General features: G+C 30.5%; 10 protein-coding genes across 10 annotated transcripts; 3 read left to right on the top strand and 7 right to left on the bottom strand.

Annotated features, from left to right (window-relative positions):
* Nucleotides 1–4053: 4053 nt before the first annotated feature.
* On the bottom strand, nt 4054–5382 carry BX663DRAFT_435328 (uncharacterized protein; the record flags this gene model as incomplete). Its single annotated transcript, XM_051523112.1, has 7 exons — nt 4054–4130; nt 4235–4486; nt 4551–4600; nt 4723–4824; nt 4881–4914; nt 5025–5141; nt 5271–5382. Coding segments are annotated over 7 exons (744 nt in total), but the record flags the coding sequence as incomplete, so codon positions are not given.
* A 423-nt stretch (nt 5383–5805) lies between these two features.
* Nucleotides 5806–7347, top strand: BX663DRAFT_510866 (kinase-like domain-containing protein). The gene is made up of 4 exons (XM_051527809.1): nt 5806–5927; nt 5995–6123; nt 6193–6444; nt 6528–7347. The coding sequence occupies exons 1-4, from the start codon at nt 5887–5889 to the stop codon at nt 7216–7218; spliced, it is 1113 nt and encodes a 370-aa protein (XP_051382346.1). The 5' UTR covers nt 5806–5886; the 3' UTR covers nt 7219–7347.
* BX663DRAFT_510859 (kinase binding protein CGI-121-domain-containing protein) lies at nt 7244–8144 on the bottom strand. The gene is made up of 5 exons (XM_051527808.1): nt 7995–8144; nt 7776–7898; nt 7620–7703; nt 7469–7558; nt 7244–7402 (listed from the first exon to the last, which is right to left on the bottom strand). The coding sequence occupies exons 1-5, from the start codon at nt 8136–8138 to the stop codon at nt 7316–7318; spliced, it is 528 nt and encodes a 175-aa protein (XP_051382345.1). The 5' UTR covers nt 8139–8144; the 3' UTR covers nt 7244–7315.
* Nucleotides 8145–8271: 127 nt separating this feature from the next.
* Nucleotides 8272–9623, top strand: BX663DRAFT_510858 (RNA ligase-domain-containing protein). The gene is made up of 3 exons (XM_051527807.1): nt 8272–8586; nt 8697–8957; nt 9017–9623. Exons 1-3 carry the CDS (start codon nt 8299–8301, stop codon nt 9566–9568), a joined length of 1101 nt encoding a protein of 366 aa, XP_051382344.1. The 5' UTR covers nt 8272–8298; the 3' UTR covers nt 9569–9623.
* A 393-nt stretch (nt 9624–10016) lies between these two features.
* Nucleotides 10017–11079, top strand: BX663DRAFT_486676 (uncharacterized protein; the record flags this gene model as incomplete). The annotated part of the gene is made up of 3 exons (XM_051524692.1): nt 10017–10193; nt 10263–10403; nt 10486–11079. The coding sequence occupies 3 exons, from the start codon at nt 10017–10019 to the stop codon at nt 11077–11079; spliced, it is 912 nt and encodes a 303-aa protein (XP_051382343.1).
* Nucleotides 11080–11082: 3 nt separating this feature from the next.
* Nucleotides 11083–13887, bottom strand: BX663DRAFT_510850 (WD40-repeat-containing domain protein). The gene is made up of 6 exons (XM_051527806.1): nt 13821–13887; nt 12797–13738; nt 12247–12737; nt 12086–12161; nt 11775–11984; nt 11083–11714 (listed from the first exon to the last, which is right to left on the bottom strand). Exons 1-6 carry the CDS (start codon nt 13839–13841, stop codon nt 11235–11237), a joined length of 2220 nt encoding a protein of 739 aa, XP_051382342.1. The 5' UTR covers nt 13842–13887; the 3' UTR covers nt 11083–11234.
* A 1486-nt stretch (nt 13888–15373) lies between these two features.
* BX663DRAFT_73376 (uncharacterized protein) lies at nt 15374–15858 on the bottom strand. Its single transcript, XM_051532306.1, has one exon. It carries the CDS (start codon nt 15661–15663, stop codon nt 15388–15390), a length of 276 nt encoding a protein of 91 aa, XP_051382341.1. The 5' UTR covers nt 15664–15858; the 3' UTR covers nt 15374–15387.
* Nucleotides 15859–16052: 194 nt separating this feature from the next.
* BX663DRAFT_486674 (uncharacterized protein) lies at nt 16053–17497 on the bottom strand (the record flags this gene model as incomplete). Its single annotated transcript, XM_051524691.1, has 6 exons — nt 16053–16416; nt 16547–16828; nt 16917–16998; nt 17078–17191; nt 17228–17293; nt 17380–17497. 6 exons carry the CDS (start codon nt 17495–17497, stop codon nt 16053–16055), a joined length of 1026 nt encoding a protein of 341 aa, XP_051382340.1.
* Nucleotides 17498–18121: 624 nt separating this feature from the next.
* Nucleotides 18122–19555, bottom strand: BX663DRAFT_510841 (uncharacterized protein). The gene has a single exon (XM_051527805.1). It carries the CDS (start codon nt 19417–19419, stop codon nt 18142–18144), a length of 1278 nt encoding a protein of 425 aa, XP_051382339.1. The 5' UTR covers nt 19420–19555; the 3' UTR covers nt 18122–18141.
* A 534-nt stretch (nt 19556–20089) lies between these two features.
* On the bottom strand, nt 20090–20973 carry BX663DRAFT_435402 (tyrosine phosphatase family-domain-containing protein; the record flags this gene model as incomplete). The annotated part of the gene is made up of 4 exons (XM_051523116.1): nt 20090–20172; nt 20233–20570; nt 20631–20738; nt 20837–20973. 4 exons carry the CDS (start codon nt 20971–20973, stop codon nt 20090–20092), a joined length of 666 nt encoding a protein of 221 aa, XP_051382338.1.
* Between the last annotated feature and the right edge of the window lie 215 nt (nt 20974–21188).

Raw genomic sequence — 21188 nt, 5'->3', positions numbered from 1 at the left:
AGAATCTGAGAGAATGGCGAATCCAGCCCTGGCAGTCTTTCTTAGTTACTTTGGAGCAGGCATCCATTATTCTGGGTGTGAGTGTCTCACCAGTTTCGAAAGGGCTTCTTTTGACGCCATACTTCACCTTCGACCAGAATAGCTCAATTGGGTTTAGGAATGGTGAGTACGGCGGAAGATATGCACACTTATAGCCTCTGCTTTCTATTAAGTTTCTTACTGTAGCTGGCTTATGTATGGGAGCATTATCCATTACCAAGTAAAAGCCCTTCATATTATTTCGGTCAAGAACATCCATCACATTACTCAAGTAATTTAAATAGTGCTCAGTCCTAGTTCCAACCTTAGCTGTCGTTGTAACAACCTTCCCATCTATTCTTCTCTTCTTAGCTCCCGAAACTAATATTGGCTTTCTCAAAGAGATGTCAATAATGCCGGTGCTAGAGATGGCACCAAGAATGGTTATTGTGGTGCCTTTTGAAGCAGGGACAGTTGTTTTAGCAGGTTCTCCTATCTTGGACCAGCCACGAGTGCGTGTCATGTGTAAATTGAACCCTGCTTCATCCAAAAAAACGCAATTATTCTCAAAGTCCATATTTTTATCAGCTAGCCATTGAAGGATGGTCTCCTTTCTCTTCTTAAGAGTTTCTTCCGAGTTTCTAGCAGATGAAATTTTCTCCAACTTCTTCATAGATAGTGCACAGCTGGTTCTAAGATGTCTGTATACTGCGGATGGGCTCACAGAGAGACTTGGAAATTCTTTGAGCAACAACTCGTGTATTCCAGCTACAGTTGCAGTTGAACACTCATCAACAATGTCGGTAATAAACTTTGTGTGTTTTTCAGTAAGCTCAGAGACAGTTCCCATTTTGCGCCCTCTTTTTTTCTGTTGAGGTATTTCCCCTGTTTTCTGCCATTGCGATTTGAAACGGTAAGCTGATTTCTCATTTATTCCTGTTTTTAAAGCTGCATCTTTTACAGGAACCTGTTCAATTAACAGGGAAATAAGCTTGTTGATATCTTGCTGAGTGTACACACGTCTAGCATTGCTAGCGGCGTCTTTTTTTTCGGCCAGATCTCTGAGAGGCTTCTCTTCTTTCAAATCGCTCTCACTACCCTGTACATCAGCTTCATTTTCCTCCTTATCCGAGCTATTGCTGGCCTCATCACCCTCGTACCCTTCCTTCAGCTCCATCGTCGCATCTTCATCTAACTCCATGGCTGATGCAGTGATGTTGTACTCCCACTTCTTTCTCATCATTGACATTACGCTGACAATGATTTCAGGTACAGCTTCAATGTCATCGTCGCGTAGAGAAATTTCGTTCATATCAAAGTCAATATCCATTTTTTGTTAATAATAGTGAGAAAAGTGCTTTCTACTAATTGCCATTTTTTTTTCTCTTAATTTTTCTTGGACTTTCTCTTAATTGACCTAAAATTTTCTCTTATTTGTTCAATAATTTTCTCTTATTTTATCCAATAATTTTCTCTTATTTGTCCAATAATTTTCTCTTATTTTTTCTGAAATTTTCTCTTATTTGCTGAAAAATACAATAACTTGGGCTTGGGTTCAAGGATGAACTTTAACAAGTCACAAAATAATTCCTCTGGTTTATTATTGGAATTTATTATTACTCTTACTTGACTAATGGATTACACACACATTCAATAATTTAAAATCTCTTAAAGATGAACATTTATTAAAAATAGATCAATGCTTATACATGTATATTGATGAAGAGTACTAAATGAATATTGATTAAAGACCGTCAATTACAACATTTTTACACATGTTAATCGCATAAAACAATCACTCAGAAATATTATGTATTTTATGGAATTTTATTATCATGGATTCAAATCGTTATCTTATCTAGTCTTGACTATATAAAAGGACATTAACAAATAATACTACAGTAGTATCTGAGAGTAGTTTGTATATATATTGTCTACTCTTTCTTTTCCCCTCTAAGATCTACGGTAATGACTGAGATGAAGAAGTATTAATTTATCTCTTGAGTTGGAAATAAAGTTATTATTATTAGCTGCCTCCTGTAAAATTATAAATTATTTGTATGCTTTTACAACGCTTTGACAGCTAACTTTTGCTGTAAGCTATAATATTAGATCATCCTTTCTCAGGAAGTAATTTGTTCATTGAATAAATAAAGATAAAGGGAACGATAGAATAAATGCTAATAGTAAATAATAGAGATATATACTGAATGTATACATGCATACATAGATATATAGATAGATAGATAGATCTACATTGAATATATAGATATGTTCTTTGTACAATTCTGTATCATAAAGCCCTTTTTATTTTAGGGTGTAGAAAAATGAAAAGAAAAAAAAATACATCTAATAGAAAAGTATTAAGAAAATTTGTGTTATGAACAAAGCAGACTTATAATGCCATGTTTCTTAATTAAACAAGCAGATCGTAAAATTATTCAAGGAATTTTATCTAGATCCTCTTGATCTACTTCATTCAATAATACTAAAACATCTAACACTTTATTAACTGTAACGTATTTTATTCGGTCGTTAACTAACACTTTTATGATTCACATCCTATCACAGACTACTTCTTTAACAATTCTTATCAACTTCAACTCATTCATAAAATATTCGATTTTAGAACTATTGTTCGGTCTCATTAGTTGCTTTTTTTATTTATAATAAACGTACAAGTAGTAGTCACTTGTGTAACATTTCATTATGAAAAGATATAAAAAGGCACTCATTTTTAATTTCCCCTCTTTTTTCTTTTTTCTTTTTTCCCTTTTTTTCAGGAAACGTGGGGAGCCTGTTTTAAGCCGGGCTATGAATAGCACTGTAAATCGCCCCGTCTGTATAGTGCATCCGATGGGGGAACTCTGTGCTACCTTCCATCAGCACAGAATCATAGAATAGAGAATTAATGTTTATTGATAATAAGAGTAGATTGAAAAAAAAAGAAAGTCAAGAAATATTTAGAACTGTTTATAAAAGATGCAAGCCACTGTACAAATAGGAATCAATTAAATATGAATAGCCACAGATTATAATTGATATCTTTATATAATCCTTCATTTGATATTGACTTTTATTTATGCACTAACTAGAGGTGGAAACAAAATTTCACATTTCAAAATCCAACAAGAAAGAGCAGATTTTGTAGGATTTAAGAGCAAAAATTCTGTTAGGTTATTATTTACAAAAGAGACACACACAGAGAGAGAGAAAGATAACAAACTATTCATTGCACTTCAATAGTCAAATATCTTGATTTATTTTATTCTTTTTCATGAGAAAAAGGATTGGAATTTTAATTATTATTAACCGTGTATATTTATCTATGAATTTGTACTCTTGATTCATAAAGCGCGTAGAAAAAAAGAAGATTGACATGAGTGGTAGCTTAGGGATGATGATAGATTTGATAGGCATTCAATATGAGGCTTCTTAAATACTGATCTGCTTGCGATATCTCTATTAAGTTATCAGTAAATAAATAAATAAATATAAAAATACTAATAAAGTCGCTGAAATCAAACAATAGTTCTAAAGGACAATTCTTTTATTTATGATTTTGTATGATACAAGTTTTTATTATACAAGACTATCTGAGATCAGAGAGGAGAAAATAGAAAAAAGCAATAGCCACGACTGAATTATATTTAGTATAAAGTGTGTACAATGTCTTTAAATTCATAGATAATCATAAAAAAGGTATATACAAATAAGTTGGAAAATCCCTTCTTCTTTGATATTCTTTGTCCAGGTTCTTTAAATCTGAAAGTAAATTAGAAGGTAGTTAAAATCTGTTTATCTTATTTCAAATGGTAGTCAAATTAGTGTTATTTAATATCAAATCATAACATCTTCTTCTCCCTCCCTCTCTCTTTCTTTCTACCTTTTTTTTTTATTCACCATATAAAATTCCTAATAGGAGGTTACTCCTAAAACTTTATCATAATAACAATAAAAAAAAAGCATACTACTTCTCTTTAGTTAAAACTCGTTATGATAATGTCAATGTCCTTTTGTTAATAATTATATTTTTCATTTCCTCGTACTATGCTTTGCTGGATGAAATATTAATATGACAATAATCCAAATGACAATACATAAACTGTTAACTAGAATTTAAATAATATGTAAATATTTCTACTAATTTATATATGCATATATATTTTTCTTTTCTTTTGAGGGAGGGGGGGGTATAATAACTGCAGACATTTACTGTTACAAATAAATAAATCTGAAAGGAACTTGTTTCGATTCATCGTTTTCATATTTGTTAAACCGTCTGCACTAATGATGATAAAGCAACAAGAAAAGATAAATAAAGTGACAGAAAGAATCAAGTTCAGATCTTGAAAGTATTGAATTTTAGTTGTAATAAATTGTAAATCATTTTGATCTTTGCTATTTCTTAGTAACTTTTTAAATCTAAAATGAGAAACGCCACCCAAGAGTGAAATGACCAACATTTCTATGTAAATTTTATAAAGTTATATTCTTATTTTATATTCTTATTTTATAGAACATACCACAACCATACACTAATTGAGGCATGATTTCTTTAAAAGTAAAATTATAAATATCTCTAGTGAAATTATATTGTAAAACTGGAAATAAAATAATATTCACGATCGTCCTATAATGTCATCAAATAGAATAAATAATATGAGTGATATACATCTATATGCTTAAACGTATAATATTCACATTATGACATAAAACTTGAATTCTCTACTACTCATAAATTTTGCTCTTGCTACAAATTTAGCAAGATATTTCCAAAAGCATTGTAATAAAAATAAAGTTCCACTATAAAATGATACATTTCAATATATGGGAATAAATGAATAAATATGAATATATACATTTGTAAAGAGAATCCAATGCATAAGCTATAGTCTGTGTATATAAGTATAAAAATAAATACAAATATAAATAGGAATACAAATATAAATAGAGGCCTATAAACATCTATTCACTAATAAAAAGAAAGTACGAATGAATATTACCTGTTGGATTAACTAATACTCTGTCTGCTTCTGTCCACAAAGATTCAGGTTTTGTTACAATATGACCCAATAATTGAACGAAGCCTTCTTCATATTTAATTTTACAAGATATAATATCTATTCAACAAAAGAAGTGAATAGTAAAGAATAACAGATGTAATAAATATGTATATAAAAAGAAAAGTCTGCTTTTACCATAATAGAGTTGAAATGGTATCATAAATAATATTAAGGCTGTTACAATACTTTTTAATTCCCCTTTTTTGAATTTTGAGAAATGTAAACATTCAAATCCTTCTGTTGTATGTATTCTATAAATTAACCAAATCAAAACATAACTTAATCCTATTGCTCTTTCTATTTTTATATAGTGTGTAAATATTAGTAACGGATATATGTCATTCTATATCTCATATAACATACGTAAAAAACTATAGTCACTAAGATGGGTCATATTAACAATGAAATAGAAAAAGGCAACAAAAAGGAGTAAATTTGAATATACTCATTTAAATAAGTAAATTTAACATGAATGTATGCTATTTATCCTGTCAGCTTGATTTATACTAATTAATAATGCTATTTTCTCTTTTTCTCTCCTTTTTTTTTTTATAATATTGTATCCCTGGGCTTTATTCTTTTAGTGTATTTTATTCTGTCAGTTATTGTTGTACCACAATGGTAGTATGCATCATGTGACTAAATGTAAGGCTTTACATAAGCAACAATCCCAATTTAAAATATGAGAAAAAACAGAATATATTTATTTTAATTTCTATTTCTTTCTTTCTTTCTTTCTTTCTTTCTTTCTTTCTTTCTTTCTTTCTTGCTTTTTTTAAATATACAAATACAAATATAAAAGATGACAAACAAAGGTCAATCCACTTCTAATATACGTGAAGGGTAACCAGTTATACATGTAAATAACACACACATATGTATTTTTTTCATCTAAACAAACTATGTATAGACATGAATTAAATCATGAAAAGCTGGAAGCCTATCTTTTAGAACATGTCTCAAGTTTTAAAGCACCTTTGTCTATTAGTCAATTTCAATTTGGACAGTCTAATCCAACATATCTTCTAAAGGATGGCAAGTAAGTATTTTGAGTATATATTAGATTATGAATAATTGATTTATGTTGCAAAAAAAAAAAAAAAAAAAGTCAACAACAATATGTACTTCGCAAAAAGCCTCCAGGAACTTTACTTTCAAGTACTGCACATGCTATTGAAAGAGAATATCGTATACTTTATGCTTTAGGTACTCAAACAGATGTGCCTGTTCCTAAAGTCTATGTTCTTTGTGAGGATTGTGATGTGATTGGTACAGCCTTCTATGTGATGGAGTTTTTAAAGGGTCGAATTTTTGAAGATTGTCGAATGCTTGATTTACCTTTTGAAGAACGTAAAGCACTGTAAGTATATTCATGTGTGAGGTGGAATAACTTAGATAAATAAATAAAAAAACGTTAATCATTGTATTGTATGAAAAAAAAAGTTGGTACTCTGCTATAGAAACATTAGCCAAGTTACATCGAGTTAATTTTAAAGCAATTGGATTGGAAAAGTATGGTCGAAGCTCAGGGTTTTATGATCGACAAATGAAATCCTTGAGTAAAGTGTCTCAAGCACAAGGAGCTGTTCAAGATCAAGATACAAAAGAAGTAGTTGGATCCATTCCTCGGTTAAATGATATGTTTCAATGGTTTAAAAGAAATCAAGTCAAGGATCAAGCTACTATTGTTCATGGTGATTTTAAGATTGATAATCTAATTTTTCATCCTACAGACTCTAGAGTCATTGGTGTACTTGATTGGGAACTTTCAACCATTGGACATCCACTTTCTGACCTTTCAAATTTACTTCAACCGTTTTATATACCAGAGGGTAATAACATGCTAGGATTTAAGGATTCAAAAGAACCTTTACCTGTTCCCGGTGCCGATGAATTAATGGCTCACTATTGTTCTATTCTACAACAACCTTATCCAATAGAGAATTGGCTATTTGCAGTTGCATTTTCCTTCTTTCGATTATCAGTTATTTTACAAGGCATTGCAGCACGTGTTGCACGTAAACAAGCATCCTCTGCTCAAGCCAAGTCTTATGCTGCACGTTTCAAACCAGTTGCTAAATTAGCGTTAGATATTGTTGACCAGGGTGATCTTCAAAATCAAAGCAAACTTTAAATAAAAATTACAATGAAAAAAAAAAGAAAAGAAAAAAGAGCAGCTAACAAACCAATACGTTTTATTCTTATTCTTATTATTATTATGTCTTTCTTTCTTAAGTATGGCCTCTAAGAGCTATACCGCCTGCAACAAGTGAAAGTAACTTTTCTTTATCTTGTCCTTGATCACCCGTTTGATAAACCTAATTGTACGACATCATTAGTAACAATCATACCCTTTTATCTTTCTATATAAGTTAGATTCTTACTTTTTCAATTTCTTTAAAGTCGGTTATATTTTTCAAGTTGTCTAAAGGCACTAAATCACCTTGAATGTTTTCCTTCATAAATGACTCGGCCTATAAAGAATAATAAACGTAAATTATTTTGCAAGAGTAAAAACAAGGCTTGTTCAATTACCTCAGCTTCTGAGCCTCCTACTTTAACAGCAATGATATTGGTTGTATCGTCTGTAATACCAAATGTACGAAATATTTTACCAATCTAAAAAAAAAAAAAAAAAAGGACGAAAGCATTAGCTGTAATACATGACAATGTGCGTGTACAATACAATACATTATTTATGATGCCAAAATTAAAAAGAATTTCCGAATGAATGCTTTGTGTTTTTCGAGTACCGTTTGCTTCGTCTGATACTGCTCTGTTTGTTGCTAGCAGGATATGAGATTTATCAATAACCTTTCAAACATATATATATATGAAAGAAAAAGAAGATCGGTTCAATTTGAATAGATTGTTTACTTTAAAACCCGTTGAAAAAAAAAAAAAAATTACCAATTTAGCGTTAATTAAAGAACAAGTGAGAGTTGCATCTTGATCAATAAATCGTTGCTTTAAAGCTGATGCATTTTTTACATTTTCAAATAAAGCGATATATACTTGTGTTGAAGGATGTAATTCTAAGGTGTAAGATTCCATTATTTATTCGTAAAATAAAAAGAAATGAATATTTAAAATTATCACACTATTTTTTTTTTTTTTTTTTTCCGGAAATTTGTAGTAATAAATAAGCTTAATTTTCAGGTGTTTTATTTTAACCTTTTTTATTATCAATTATTATTATTATTATTATTATACAATGTCAAATATTGACATTCCTATAATCCCTCCTGATCCGGAACAAACACAGCAAGTAATTGAAAAACTATACAAGCTAAAAGATGCATCACCAAAAGAATTACGAAATAGGGATTTTACTTTAGAAGATGGACAAGTATGGACAAGTTGGACAATGAGAGAAAGTGTATATAAGAAAAAGGCAGACAGATTTCCGACATTGGCTAGAGGACTGTTTACTAAAGACTATAAAGTTATGGTACGAGGGTATGATAAGTTTTTCAACATATTGGAAAGTAAATACACACAAGTAAGTTCAATATGTATATGTATATGTATATGTATATGTGTGTGTATGTATTTATATGTATACATATATATATATATATATGTGTGTGTGTGTGTGTGTGTGCAATATAGTGGCCAGAATTAGAAGAAAAGACTGAGGGCCCTTATGAAATCACAACAAAAGAAAATGGATGTATTATATTTATTGTTGCCTTATCGAATGAAAGTATAATTGTAACATCAAAACATTCTATTCCTTCCGAGAAAACAGACATGAAAACGCATGCTGGCGTAGGATATGCTTGGGTATTGAAACATTTAGCCTCTGTTAATAAAACTGAAAAGGATCTAGCTAGCTGGTTAAATAACAAAAACATTACTCTAGTTGCTGAGGTAAAGAAAAGAAAAAGTGTAAATTCCTTCTTTAGTACTAAAAAAAAAACCATCTATAGTTGTGCGATGATGAGTTTGAACAGCATATACTACCTTATTCTGGTAAAGATCGAGGACTTTATTTACATGGAATTAATTATAACTTGACTGAATTAAATACCCTTCCAAGTTCAACAGTAAAGCAAGTAGCAATTGAATTTGGATTCCATACAATTGACTATATATTATTAGACACGTTGAAAGAAGTAAGAAAATTTGGAGAACAAATGCAACAAACTCAGTGTTATAATGATAAGGAAATAGAAGGAGTCGTTATTCGATGCAAAAAAGAAGGAAAAGATTTTATGTTCAAGATGAAGAACGATCGATATTTACAATATAGAGAATATCGTGAAGTTACAAAGCATTTACTCGTATATAATGAAGATCATATCTCTATTAAAGAAGATAAGCTACCTAAAATATCATATCAAAAGACATATGATTATATTGAATGGCTACGCAAACGTGTTTTAGATAAACCAGAATGGTTTAAAGAATACAAAAACCAGAAGGGTATTGTTCAAGTTCGAGAAGAATTTGAAAAATATTGGGAGACTAATAGACTCTAAATGAACTGACAAATAATAATAATAAATTTCTACTATAAACAAGGCAAATTATATTTCTCTTTATTTTTTTTTTTACATGTCAATCTTTGATCTTCAGAAAACAAAAAAAATAGAATCCATCCATAAATTATTAAATACAGCTCAAGGTTTTCAGTTTTCTGACAGTTTGACTCTTGCTTTACAAGCAAATGGTCAAAGATCTCGAGGTATTTTTGTTTTTGTTTTTGCTTAAAAATAAAATAACGTACACACTATTTACTCTTTATAAATTAAGTTGAACCAACATGGTCAACACTAGACAATCCGAAAGTATTGAAGCCTATTATCATATCCTTTTTATTCATTTATCTATTTACAGTATAAAGTAATTCATTTATTAAAGTACCCAATCCTTAACACTTTTTTTTTTATAATAAAACACAATACTAGCAAGACAATTAAGCCCATCATGTCAATTCAAAAAGATATAAACAAAATTGTAAAATCAACTGATGTAGCTACTCCTATGGATGAAGATGTACCAGATTTAACTTTACTGATTGAATCACTCAAATTAAGTTCTGATAATAGTTCACAAACGAAATTACCAACTTTTGAAACACTCATCAAATTACCGGAAAATCAAGTAAACACACACATATTTATATATGTGTATCAAAATTTAAACTGATTAGGAATTTACATTTCATTATAGCTACAGTCAGTCTTAACATGCCTTGATTTTATAACTTGGCCAGAAGATGTAACAGCCGATTTATTAAAAATGATTGCCGATACAGAGACTATATCAAATGAAAATGCTGTATTACTTATTTATTCAACAGCCTATGTAAAAGTAAGTTATTACCTTTTTGTTTTCATCTGAACTTAGACATAAACTCTAACATAACCCTATATGTATATGTATATACATATAGATTATGGCCTTATCATCAAGTGCTTCGCGATTATTAATGAACAGTATTATACAACTATCCATGAGAAAAGGACAATGCGTTATTAATGGTTTAATAGTTCCTCTACTTTTCCAATCCGATTTATCCAAATTAAAGGTGGAAGTCATTGTAAAATCCCTGCAAGAATTAAGTTCTTCTCAAAGGCTTTCGTTATTAAGGATACTGTTATCAGATGGTGAGATCTATTTTAGTAGTAAACAGAATAGAATTATTTCAAGTAATAACCGCAACTACTTGAGACCTTGGAATGATACTGTTTTCCAAGTCATCAACACCATCCTAAGTGTTCAACCTTTCATCCAGTTTACAAGGGAGACTCTTTTTGATCTGATTCAGCCTGTACGAGCAATAGTACAAGAGCATCCAAAGGACAAAGGTTCCATGCAGCTCTTACTGCTATTAACGAGCAAATATGCTCAAACATTAATAGAATTTTCTGCAATAGACATGATTGAAGACATTTGTAATATGAGTTCCATGTTCTTAAAGCGTGCTGTGCTAGGTCAAATTACATCTATTAGAAAAAAGCAAGAAGGTGCTTTAAAATTGACATAAATTGCATACATTTATTTATTTAACAATGTTCATATTATATATAAAAGGGGAGGGGGAAGAGAGGGACAAGAAAGATATAAATGAAAATCAAGACTTCTCTTTTATTTTAATTATACAAATACAGTGTCTATTTTTGTGTGTGTGTGTGTTTTCCTTTAGGGCCTGCCCCAAATACGAATTCTACCTCTTCTATCTGTAGTCACTAATGTACGTTCTCTAAACTGAAGTGATAAACAAGGATCTGCATGAATTGCCTTTATGGTTGTAGGTTGTAAAATAGCAGATTGATTCTTTTTAAGAGGTGGATGATATACAGGCAAATAATGTTTAATTTGATCTTCCATAATGACATCATCAGAATAATCATGACTGAAAAAGCTATTTGATCTCGATGACCTCTTTCTAAACCGACTACTAAAAGATCCATTTGGTGTAGAGTTATTTGTTGAAACATTTTGATTATTATTTGTAGTAGAAGAATTGGTATCAGATGATGTGAATCCACGGAAAAGACGATGGTTCTTGAGAGATTTTTTACGCTCAACAGGCGCTGTTTGTTGTGGGGAAGGTGAAGGTGTAACAGATATGACCAAGTTGTTAACATGCTTTGGAGGAGAAGATGCAATTATTCGTGGCTATAATATAGAAAAAAATTAGTTTTTTTTTCTTTTTCTTTTTTTATCCATCTACTTTACATGTTTAGGCTTTTGTAATGCACTATAAGAAAAATCCCATAAAATTAAATTGCAATCCTCGCCTACACTACCAAAACGATAATTTTGATCGTCGCATCTCCATTTATCAAAGGCAACTCCTGTAACCCATGACCTATGACCTTGGCATCTAGCTACAAGTCTTTTTTCAACAAAAGACCATAAAGTGACAAGATCATCCTCACCACCCGTCTTTATGCCAAAATAAATCAGTATAAATTAGCCATGTCTATTCCTCTTCCCCTTATATGTATATAAATATGTATATACACATTTTTTTTTTGCTTGCTTACTAATATATAACGTCCATCTGGACTCCAATCAACACAGTTTAATTTACCATAATAACTTGAAAATACATCAATTAACCTGTAAATAAGAGACATGTAAATTCATGAATCTAGTTTATGACAATATTCATTTTATTCCATTCATTTTTTTTTTTTTTTTTTACCTTTCACTCCTATAATCAATGATTCGTAATTGACCATCCATCCCTGTAAGTGCCATATAGACTCCATCGGGTGAAAATGCAATGTCTGTCAATCCTTGTTTACTGATTCTCCAAAATGAAACAGGATTATATTTATTACTTCGATGAGGTCGAATAGGATGAAATTGAGTCTCTGACCATGAAGAAGGCTCAGGAGCATTAAATGTTTGATCATCACGATCTTTATCCATAACTAATGCTGTTCCATTTTTAAAAATAGCAATAAACAAGTGTTCAGAGCCTGGAATCCATTTGATCATCGTGACAGGTGATGAGACTAATGAACCTACTTTATTAAGCCGAACATATTTACAACTGAGAGGATCATACCAAATGATGTCACCTGTTGAAAACCCTATAATGATATCCAAGTGATCTTCACAACGTGTTGTTTCATTAATATCATGACAGGTTGGATATGATTTCGAAAATACAATTCTAGACAAAGGTTCCTAATAAATGAAGCATCCAAGTTAATTAATAATAAATCATACTTAATCTATAGATTTACCTTTGGTTTACTCTTTGAATCGACCCAAATGAAACTAGAACCAATATTAAAAAATAAAAAATCATCTTCAAATGCTTTTGTGGCTAATAATTTTTGAAGGTTTTCATGAATCAGAAATCTTAAAACAAAGGTTGAATTCGTTTTGGACAAATGGTTTTTAGGTTTAGTCGTGTTTGTATTCATGCTACGAGAAATTGAAGAAGAAGATTGGGATAACTTTCCATTTGAATTATTCAAGCTTCTTCCAAATAATGAAGAAAGTGAACCTATACTGCTGTTATTGTGATGATGATGTTGTTGTTGTTGTTGTTGCTGTGCATTAAAAGAAGGAGGTAGTGAAAAGTCACCTGGACTATGAGACATACCGAGATCTTGAGAAGAACTCATCATATAGGAACCTGTAGCAATTTGTTGAGGAGCTATAGGATTAGGTGTTGAAGGATAAGAAGGTGAAGGATAAGGTAAATATGGACTTAAATGATTTCCACTGGTAGAAGTTGTCATCAGTTTTTGCGGTGAAGTCAAAACTTGTAATCCAGCACTTGCATTTGCACCTATACTACTAGAGGAAGTTGACATGGTACGCAACGCTCTTCGAGAAGAAGAGGACGCAGCATTTGGTATAGGAAGAGCATCAGATTTCTTAATAGGTGTCATTGATAATAATGAATTACTAAAAAAGCCTTCGTCTTCAGAAGAGTCAGCGGGGTAATCTTTAGCGCTGGCAATAGAAACTCTAGTACCCATTGCAAACTGAGGAGCAATTGTTTCGTAAAATGTTTCATGTAACAGTGAATAAATACCATCTGGAGTATGTAATTCAGTTGCACTAAACTCTTTATTTGTTGGAGGAAAGTGAGGCACTGTCCGAGCAGGCTGTGCATTATTATTATTATTAGCACGAGTATTTAAATTTTGCTGCAAACTGTTTGCTGCTAGTGTCTACGAAAAGGGAAAAAAAAAAAGAAAAAGAATATAAATATGGATGCATAAAAATAAATATTTCAAGTTAATTCAACTTTACTGATTGAAAGTAACTGTCCATGAATTAATCAAATCTCATTAATTTATAAATCTTGTGAAAAAAAAAAAAAAAAAAAAAAAATAAATAAATAAAATAAAATAAAATTAGAAAAATTAGAAAAAAAAAAAACGTTTATGTAAAAATATTTAAAAAAAAAATGTCTCGGCAGAATTATTCCCTTATTTTTATATAAATATATTTGTATCGATATACAACCTTTTCAGAAAGTATTCGTACACTTTTGAAAAAAAAAACCCCCCGTACAGATCTTTCGTACGAAGGCATCCCATCCAACCAATCTTGGAATTTTGATACAAAGTGTCGGCAAAGATTTTGTAAACTGCCAAGTAGCTTAGATATTATTATAGTCTTCAGTGTTTTTTTTCCTTCTCTTTTAAAAGCTTCTCTTTTAAGTTTACTCTTGCATACTGACCAAAATTGTTCTATTGGGATTCAGTTTCGGAAAACAAAATTTTTTCAACTTTTCCCGGATAGACTGTAATCATCAGGTAAATTGCTAATCCTAAAGACCTCTTCAGATCCACAGTATTTCATAGCATTTATTTCAACAGTCAGTTGACGTCTTCCGCTCACAGCAACAGGTATGCTTAGTTTTTCTTTTTTTTCTTTTTTTTTTTCGGCAAAAATCATCAATGTGTTGTATCAGTCAAGGATCATAGTGGCCCCTGAAACCATGCCTATATCTATTTAATTGTTCCAACATCTAAATTATGTCATAAATGGTACTCTGTCAACATTGCATTGACAAGCTCAGAACAAGCACCGAACTATCCAAATTTACGTATAATATTCTGACGTATACCGCCTTCCAAAGAGTTAATGCTTCTAATACATATACATATTCCGGTAGATAATATTTTCTGTCTGTTCTTCCACTTTTATGATACAAATGGACTCCAGATGGATCTGATACATGGTCAAATTACACAGTTTTCAAGATACTCAAGGCTAGTTTCCGTATAATACGGTTAGACAAAGCTCTACCTGATTTTGTATTGGACTAAGTAATTTTTAAGACAATTTCTTAATATCACTATTCAGCTTTTTACCATCATGTTGTATCTGTACATAACATAAACAGATAATAAAGCATAAATGTTGAATATTCATTACACAATAATGTTGTATAAACAATATCATCATGTCAAACATAAATTATGTAATTATTAAATTAATGTAAAACCTCCAAATGAAACCCTTATTGAACTAGCGATATGTCAAATATCATACTAGATCATGATCTGTATCATGACTGTTGATAATATTATAAAGAGGTCGATATGTAACACAACACGAATGAAATAGCATCTATAGCTATCAAGGAAAGTATAAATAGCCAGATAGTTTGTACAAGAAGAATAGATTGTTTTTATCTATTCATATATATTTTTTCCTAATAAAATTATTCTCACTTGTGTCTTTGTATCACGATTTATTTTGTCTTTTTATATTCTTAAACTATACAACATGTCATGAAGTCGTCATAAGCTTAACAATAATTTGAATGAATAATAAATATATTTATTTAAGTTCGGAGAAACATATTCTAGATATTTTTTTTTATAATATCTTCATTAGCATGCTTCAAGCCGCTCGCTGTAGAATTGACAATGGAACGAAGATGAGGGGATATGGAAGTATTCCCAATGATTTTAAGTTCGTTATTGTCTTTAAATAACTCTGTTAAGTCGAGAATATCTAAAACAACTTGAGTTTTCTTTGCATTGTCCTTAGACAATAGCTGTCTAATTTCCTCTTTTTTCAGCATACCATCAACTTCAAAAATTGAATTTCCAATAATCTCCATTACTTCAGAGCCCATAATACAGCAAGTATCATTTTTTGATGTGCTATTTACAAGTGTGTAAATTGTATATGGCTGGACTGTTATATTTTGTGTGAAAACACTGTAACATCTGGCCAGTCCTTCATGAGCTTGACCAGTTACAACATAATAAGCCGATTCTTCCTACCCTCACTCAATCCTGGTCAACATCTCTTAGATTGGCTTCCTCCCTCTCCTACACTACCTGTATAATTTTTACATTACACCTATCACACCCTTCCTTTCCTTTTCGTTTTTCCTCTTGCTCCTAAAGAGGTTTTTTCGTTCCTTATCTCTTTAAACTGATTCGGCCCGGGCAAATTTGATGTATTTAATAACATCTCGTGCTCAAATGGGGTCATGTATTTTTAAATAAAAATTATTGTTTAATCGTAACATCTGGCCAGAGAATATGTACTACGCTGGTGAAATTTAGATCGTAGCTGTCTAAGATGTACTAGTGGCTCAGAAAGTTTTAAGCTATTAGGATCTTTTAATATTTTATTTGCCAGATAAATAGATGAAGTTGATACAAATATTCGTGTATCTTTTGAAGGGGTGATATTCTTCGTTGATGGTCCTATTTCTGGGGCTAGTTTTGAATCGTCAATTCTTATGCTGGAAATGACTAATAAATTCATCGTTTTAGACCCAAGTGTTAGTTTCTCCAACTTATCCATATTGATATTTGTTATTTTAAGCTTATTTAGATATTGTGAAGATAAATACGGTATAGATGATTCTTGTGTACTTGATACATTTTCAAAATGAATGTCGATGGAAGAATATGTTACTATATGACTCCACACCGTTCAAAAGAGGCGCTTGATTGCCATTAACCAATATAGCACCTGCCAGCAATTGTCACGTCATCATGTACATAAAAGGGCTTTTCTTCCAGTGGCTGTTCAATATGTCAAGATGTTCCTCAGTGATATGTCTGTATTCATCAAATGCTAAAAGTTGGCGATATGCGCTTGTTCTTATAATTTCATTAAAGCTTATGTCGTTGGATATTTTGTTTAAATGTATGCAACCAGTAGACTGAATGACAGCTTTCTTAACAGGAATGTCCAATTTAACACGTTTGGTTCCTCTGGTCTTGACATCTAAAATGCGTTTATGTTGTGCTGGTGTGGTAAGGGCAGTAACTTCAATTTTACTACCATCCGTACAATCAGAGTTCATGATAAAGGGTGTCAAGTTCAGGGAGGTAATAATATTTAAGATCATTCGATTGTCTGTGTTACTATGTTCTGGATATAACGATTTTATTGCATAATGTAATGAGAAAGTTGCATGATTCATCTGTGAATCTCATGAAGGGATCATCTATATACATATATCATATATTTATATATTTATATATTTGATCATACTTGTTGATTTTTAAAACTTCATTTTATATTACCTCCTTCATTTGATTCCTCCTCGTTAGAATCATCATCGATTTGAGCGAACTCTGTATATTTAAAAATATTGAAACGTATAAAATAGACAACGAATACATATTTTTTGAAATATACTACAATTAAAAAAAAAAAAAAGAATGCAAAATTACCAAAGTCGTCTCCAACATCCTCATAGTTATCATCGATATCCATGTTGTCGTCAACAAATGAAGAATCTAAATATTTAAAAATAAATTTGAAAAGTGGGAAAATTTAGTTGGATAGATAAAATATCTAAATCTAACAAAAATAAATTATATACTAATGTTATCCTCATTGGACAAAGGAATGTCGTTGTTTATGTGGTTGTAATAACTGGCTCTTGAAACTACATCAAAACCATCAGGATTTATTTTGAGCAGATTGTGGAGCATTTGCATTTGTAAACGTTCTTAATCTTGGTCATTGTTAAATAAAAATCACATAAAAATAAAATAAAATAAAATAATTCTGCTACACAACTACATTAATTGTATAATTACTAAATCTGGTTTTTATTTTTCTCTAAATTCACTAATTGTTAACGAATGTACATAATCACTTATAATGGATTTGCTTTAATTAACATTTGCAATTATTTTTTTTTTCATTTCAAAATTAAAGTAAATTAATAATCAACACATTACATGATCTAATTGAAATGCAAATTAAATTAAATTAAATTGAATGCAATTTAATAAAACTTCTTTTTCTATTTAATAAAAACTCTTTATTATATTATGTGTACTTTTTTTTTGGATATACATATTCATTTAAAAATCACCGCTAAAATTTGATTATATCCTACACAGGATGTACTCATTGCTTGCAGTGTGACCTTTTAAAAGCTTTTTTTTTTTTGATTCCTCATCTTCATCAACTGCTTCAAATAGATTATTGACAAAAAAAAAAAAAAAAAAAAAAAAAAAAAAAAAAAAAAAAAAAACTAGTTGATTTTTAATCACAATACTTATTTAACCAATCAACGACTATATATCATATTTGAGTGGTAAAAATAATAATAATAATAAACATTGTAAATTATTTATTTAATAGGTGCTCTAACTTCTAGTGACCTTCCTGTTCGACGAGCCCAGGCAACACAAGCTTGATTCTGTTGTTCACATAACGTCAAGAGTACTTTACGCTTTGCTAATTCAGCTACTGATTGCCAGTCATTAATCCAATGGCACTCCTTCATTTCAAAAACAGTTAAATAAGGACAATGCCTTACAAAAGCTTGTATCGTTTTGTTAGTTAATTGATAACAATTGTTAACAGAGATACGTTCAAGACCTGAGCCTCGCATCTTGGCTAATAATACCATACATTCATCCGTCATATCACAACCCGCTAATCCAAGTACAGCTATTTTTGTCAATATGGCAATCCAACGAATGGATTGAATGGTAATCTTTTCTCGATCACGCACACGACCTACATTTAAGTGACGAAGCTCAGGACATTGATGAGCAATAGCTTTGATAGAGACATCAGAGATATGCCCACAAGCTCGAAGATCTAAATGTTCTAGTTTAGAACAATGTTGAGCTACACTTAATATGGCATCATCTGTAATACGATTACAACCCGCTAATGACAAATAGGTTAAATGGCCGGCGTTATGATTAATAAAACTAAAAAGACTTTTATCCGATACATGATCACATATATAGAAATCAAGTTTCTCCAACTTGGGCATATATTGACCTATATGTTCTAAAGGTTCGTTAATTCTCTTTTCCTTGATCTTTTTAAGTGTGAATGAACGAATGGCATTTCTGTTTTGAATAATAGAAGAAGAAGAAGGAGAAGAATGATGATTGGATCGGCTATTAAAAATAATCGAATCATCATCTTCCTTGGGGAAAAATTGCTTGAATGAAGAATTTAGTTTTAAATCAAATTGCTGTTTTAATTGTCTCATTGTATGGTTACTATTCGCATTTTTATAAATTTTTCGTTTATAAAATAAGAATGAAGGTTGCTGTTGTATTGGCTTGGGTTGAACAATGAGATTCAGTGTATTAGAGATAGTGCAAGCAAACTTGAGAAAAGACATATAGTCTGTCTTTGTATCCTCAAATAGAACATGACGCCAAAGGATTCGACTAGCACAATCATGCCAAAGCGAATTGACAAATAAACAAGAATGAATATCTTTATATAATTTTGATTTGATTATTGATTCTGTATCTTCATGATGAGTCGAATGAACTAGAAAAGATAAAATATGCCCAACTATTTCTGGAAGTTGAAGAGCTAAGTGAGTTGTTGTTGTATTAAAACTTTTATCTACAGTTTGATAAAGATGAATCTGCATACTACTTTATGTATATCTTGATGGCTACAACACTATGATAAGGAAAATGGAGAGAAAGAGAAAGAGAAAGAATCAGAGACAGAGAGACAGAGAGACAGAGAGTCAGAGAGAGAGTCAGAGAGAGAGTCAGAGAGAGTCAGAGAGAGAAATTAAGAGTCAAGGAATGAATGACGAAAAAAAATAAAATAAAATAAAAAAATAAAAAAAAAAAACAAAAATTCACGTTAGATATACAGCCAAAATCATTCATATTTTATCTTAAAAACTATAATTTGTTGCTGTTTATATTCATTTAATTTATTATTCGCCTTTATTACAAATACAACAAAAGACATATATTGTATTGATTAATTAATACAACTTCTTCAGCACTTAGGGTCTTTTATTAATAAGTAAAAAAAAAACTAAATCTTTGGTCTAAATAGCTGACGTTCCTCAAATCGAATAGGGACAATCATCAAATCTTTCACTTTTTGAATTTCTTCTGTATTTAATTTACATGCTTCACGAATATATCCTTCAATAGATCCATACTTTTCCTTTAATTGACGAATTGTTTCTTTCATAGCAAGGTAACTGTTTGTAAAGATAATACAATATAAATTACGATAAATATATATATATATATTTATATATGTATATTTATATAAATAAAAATTTTATATACAACTTACGGAGCAGACATAACCATAAGCATATCATCGATTGTCACATTTAACATTTCTGCTTTTTTTTGTAATTCATGTTCAGGCTCTAAATAAAATTAAATTAGGTATTCAACAACTTTTGGTTTACTTAGTTGCATATACATACCCCAATAACCAAGATTACTTAAAGCATATTCATTTGCAATAATCTCTTCATCTACTCCACATAATCCCAACAATAACATGACAAAGATACCTGTTCGATCTTTTCCTGCCGTACAATGAACAATAATGGATTTTGTAGAAGAAGTAGATAGATTTTCAATTAAATGAATTAATATGTTTCTATAGTAAGGTGCTCCCTTTTCCAGGATGATACTGTAAACCTTTGGAAATCCATAAGGTCCTTCGAAATATCCTTTCCATCGTGTAGCTAATGCTTGAGGAGAATAATCTGCTTTTGTAAACATAGCTGATGGATAATGAGTTATACCTTCAATATCTCTAATAAAAATATATTTATTATGATTATGATTATAATTAGTTACACTTTCTTTTACTTACGGCATCACTCCTTGTCTTTCAACTTCTGGATCAGATCGAAAATCAAAGACTGCACTTACATTTAATCTTTTTAAGACTTTAATTCCCATTGTTGTAATATCTACAAGACTGCACATTCATATTTAGACATTTTATATATCATTTTACACACACACACACACACACACACACACACATGTATATATATATATATAGTTTTACTTTACTGTCCACATCTGAATACAATTCTTTCTTTGATATATCCATTACCATCTTTCACTGGCCATCCTCCAATATCTCTAAAATTCTTTACTCCAGGTACATCAATCCATCTTGGAATACAAACACTAACATGCTGCCCCATTAAAAATGCTTTTAAATATGCATCTTGTTGATGTTTTTCAAAATGCTTAACAATAGTATCAATTAGTACATCAAGTTGGTTCTTATAAGTATGATCTGCTTTTGGTATTAAAGTCAATGTATGATTTGATATATGATTAGCATACATAGCAGCATGATAAGCTGGTACAATCTTTTTAAAAAAAATATTTATTATTAGTAATAAGTATAGCAGTA

Source organism: Cokeromyces recurvatus (genome assembly GCF_025118155.1).
Source record: "Cokeromyces recurvatus strain NRRL 2243 chromosome Unknown BX663scaffold_14, whole genome shotgun sequence".
Lineage (NCBI taxonomy): Eukaryota > Fungi > Mucoromycota > Mucoromycetes > Mucorales > Mucoraceae > Cokeromyces > Cokeromyces recurvatus.
The sequence above is the reverse complement of the archived record's forward strand: the minus strand, read 5'-3'. Positions and strand labels throughout refer to the sequence as shown.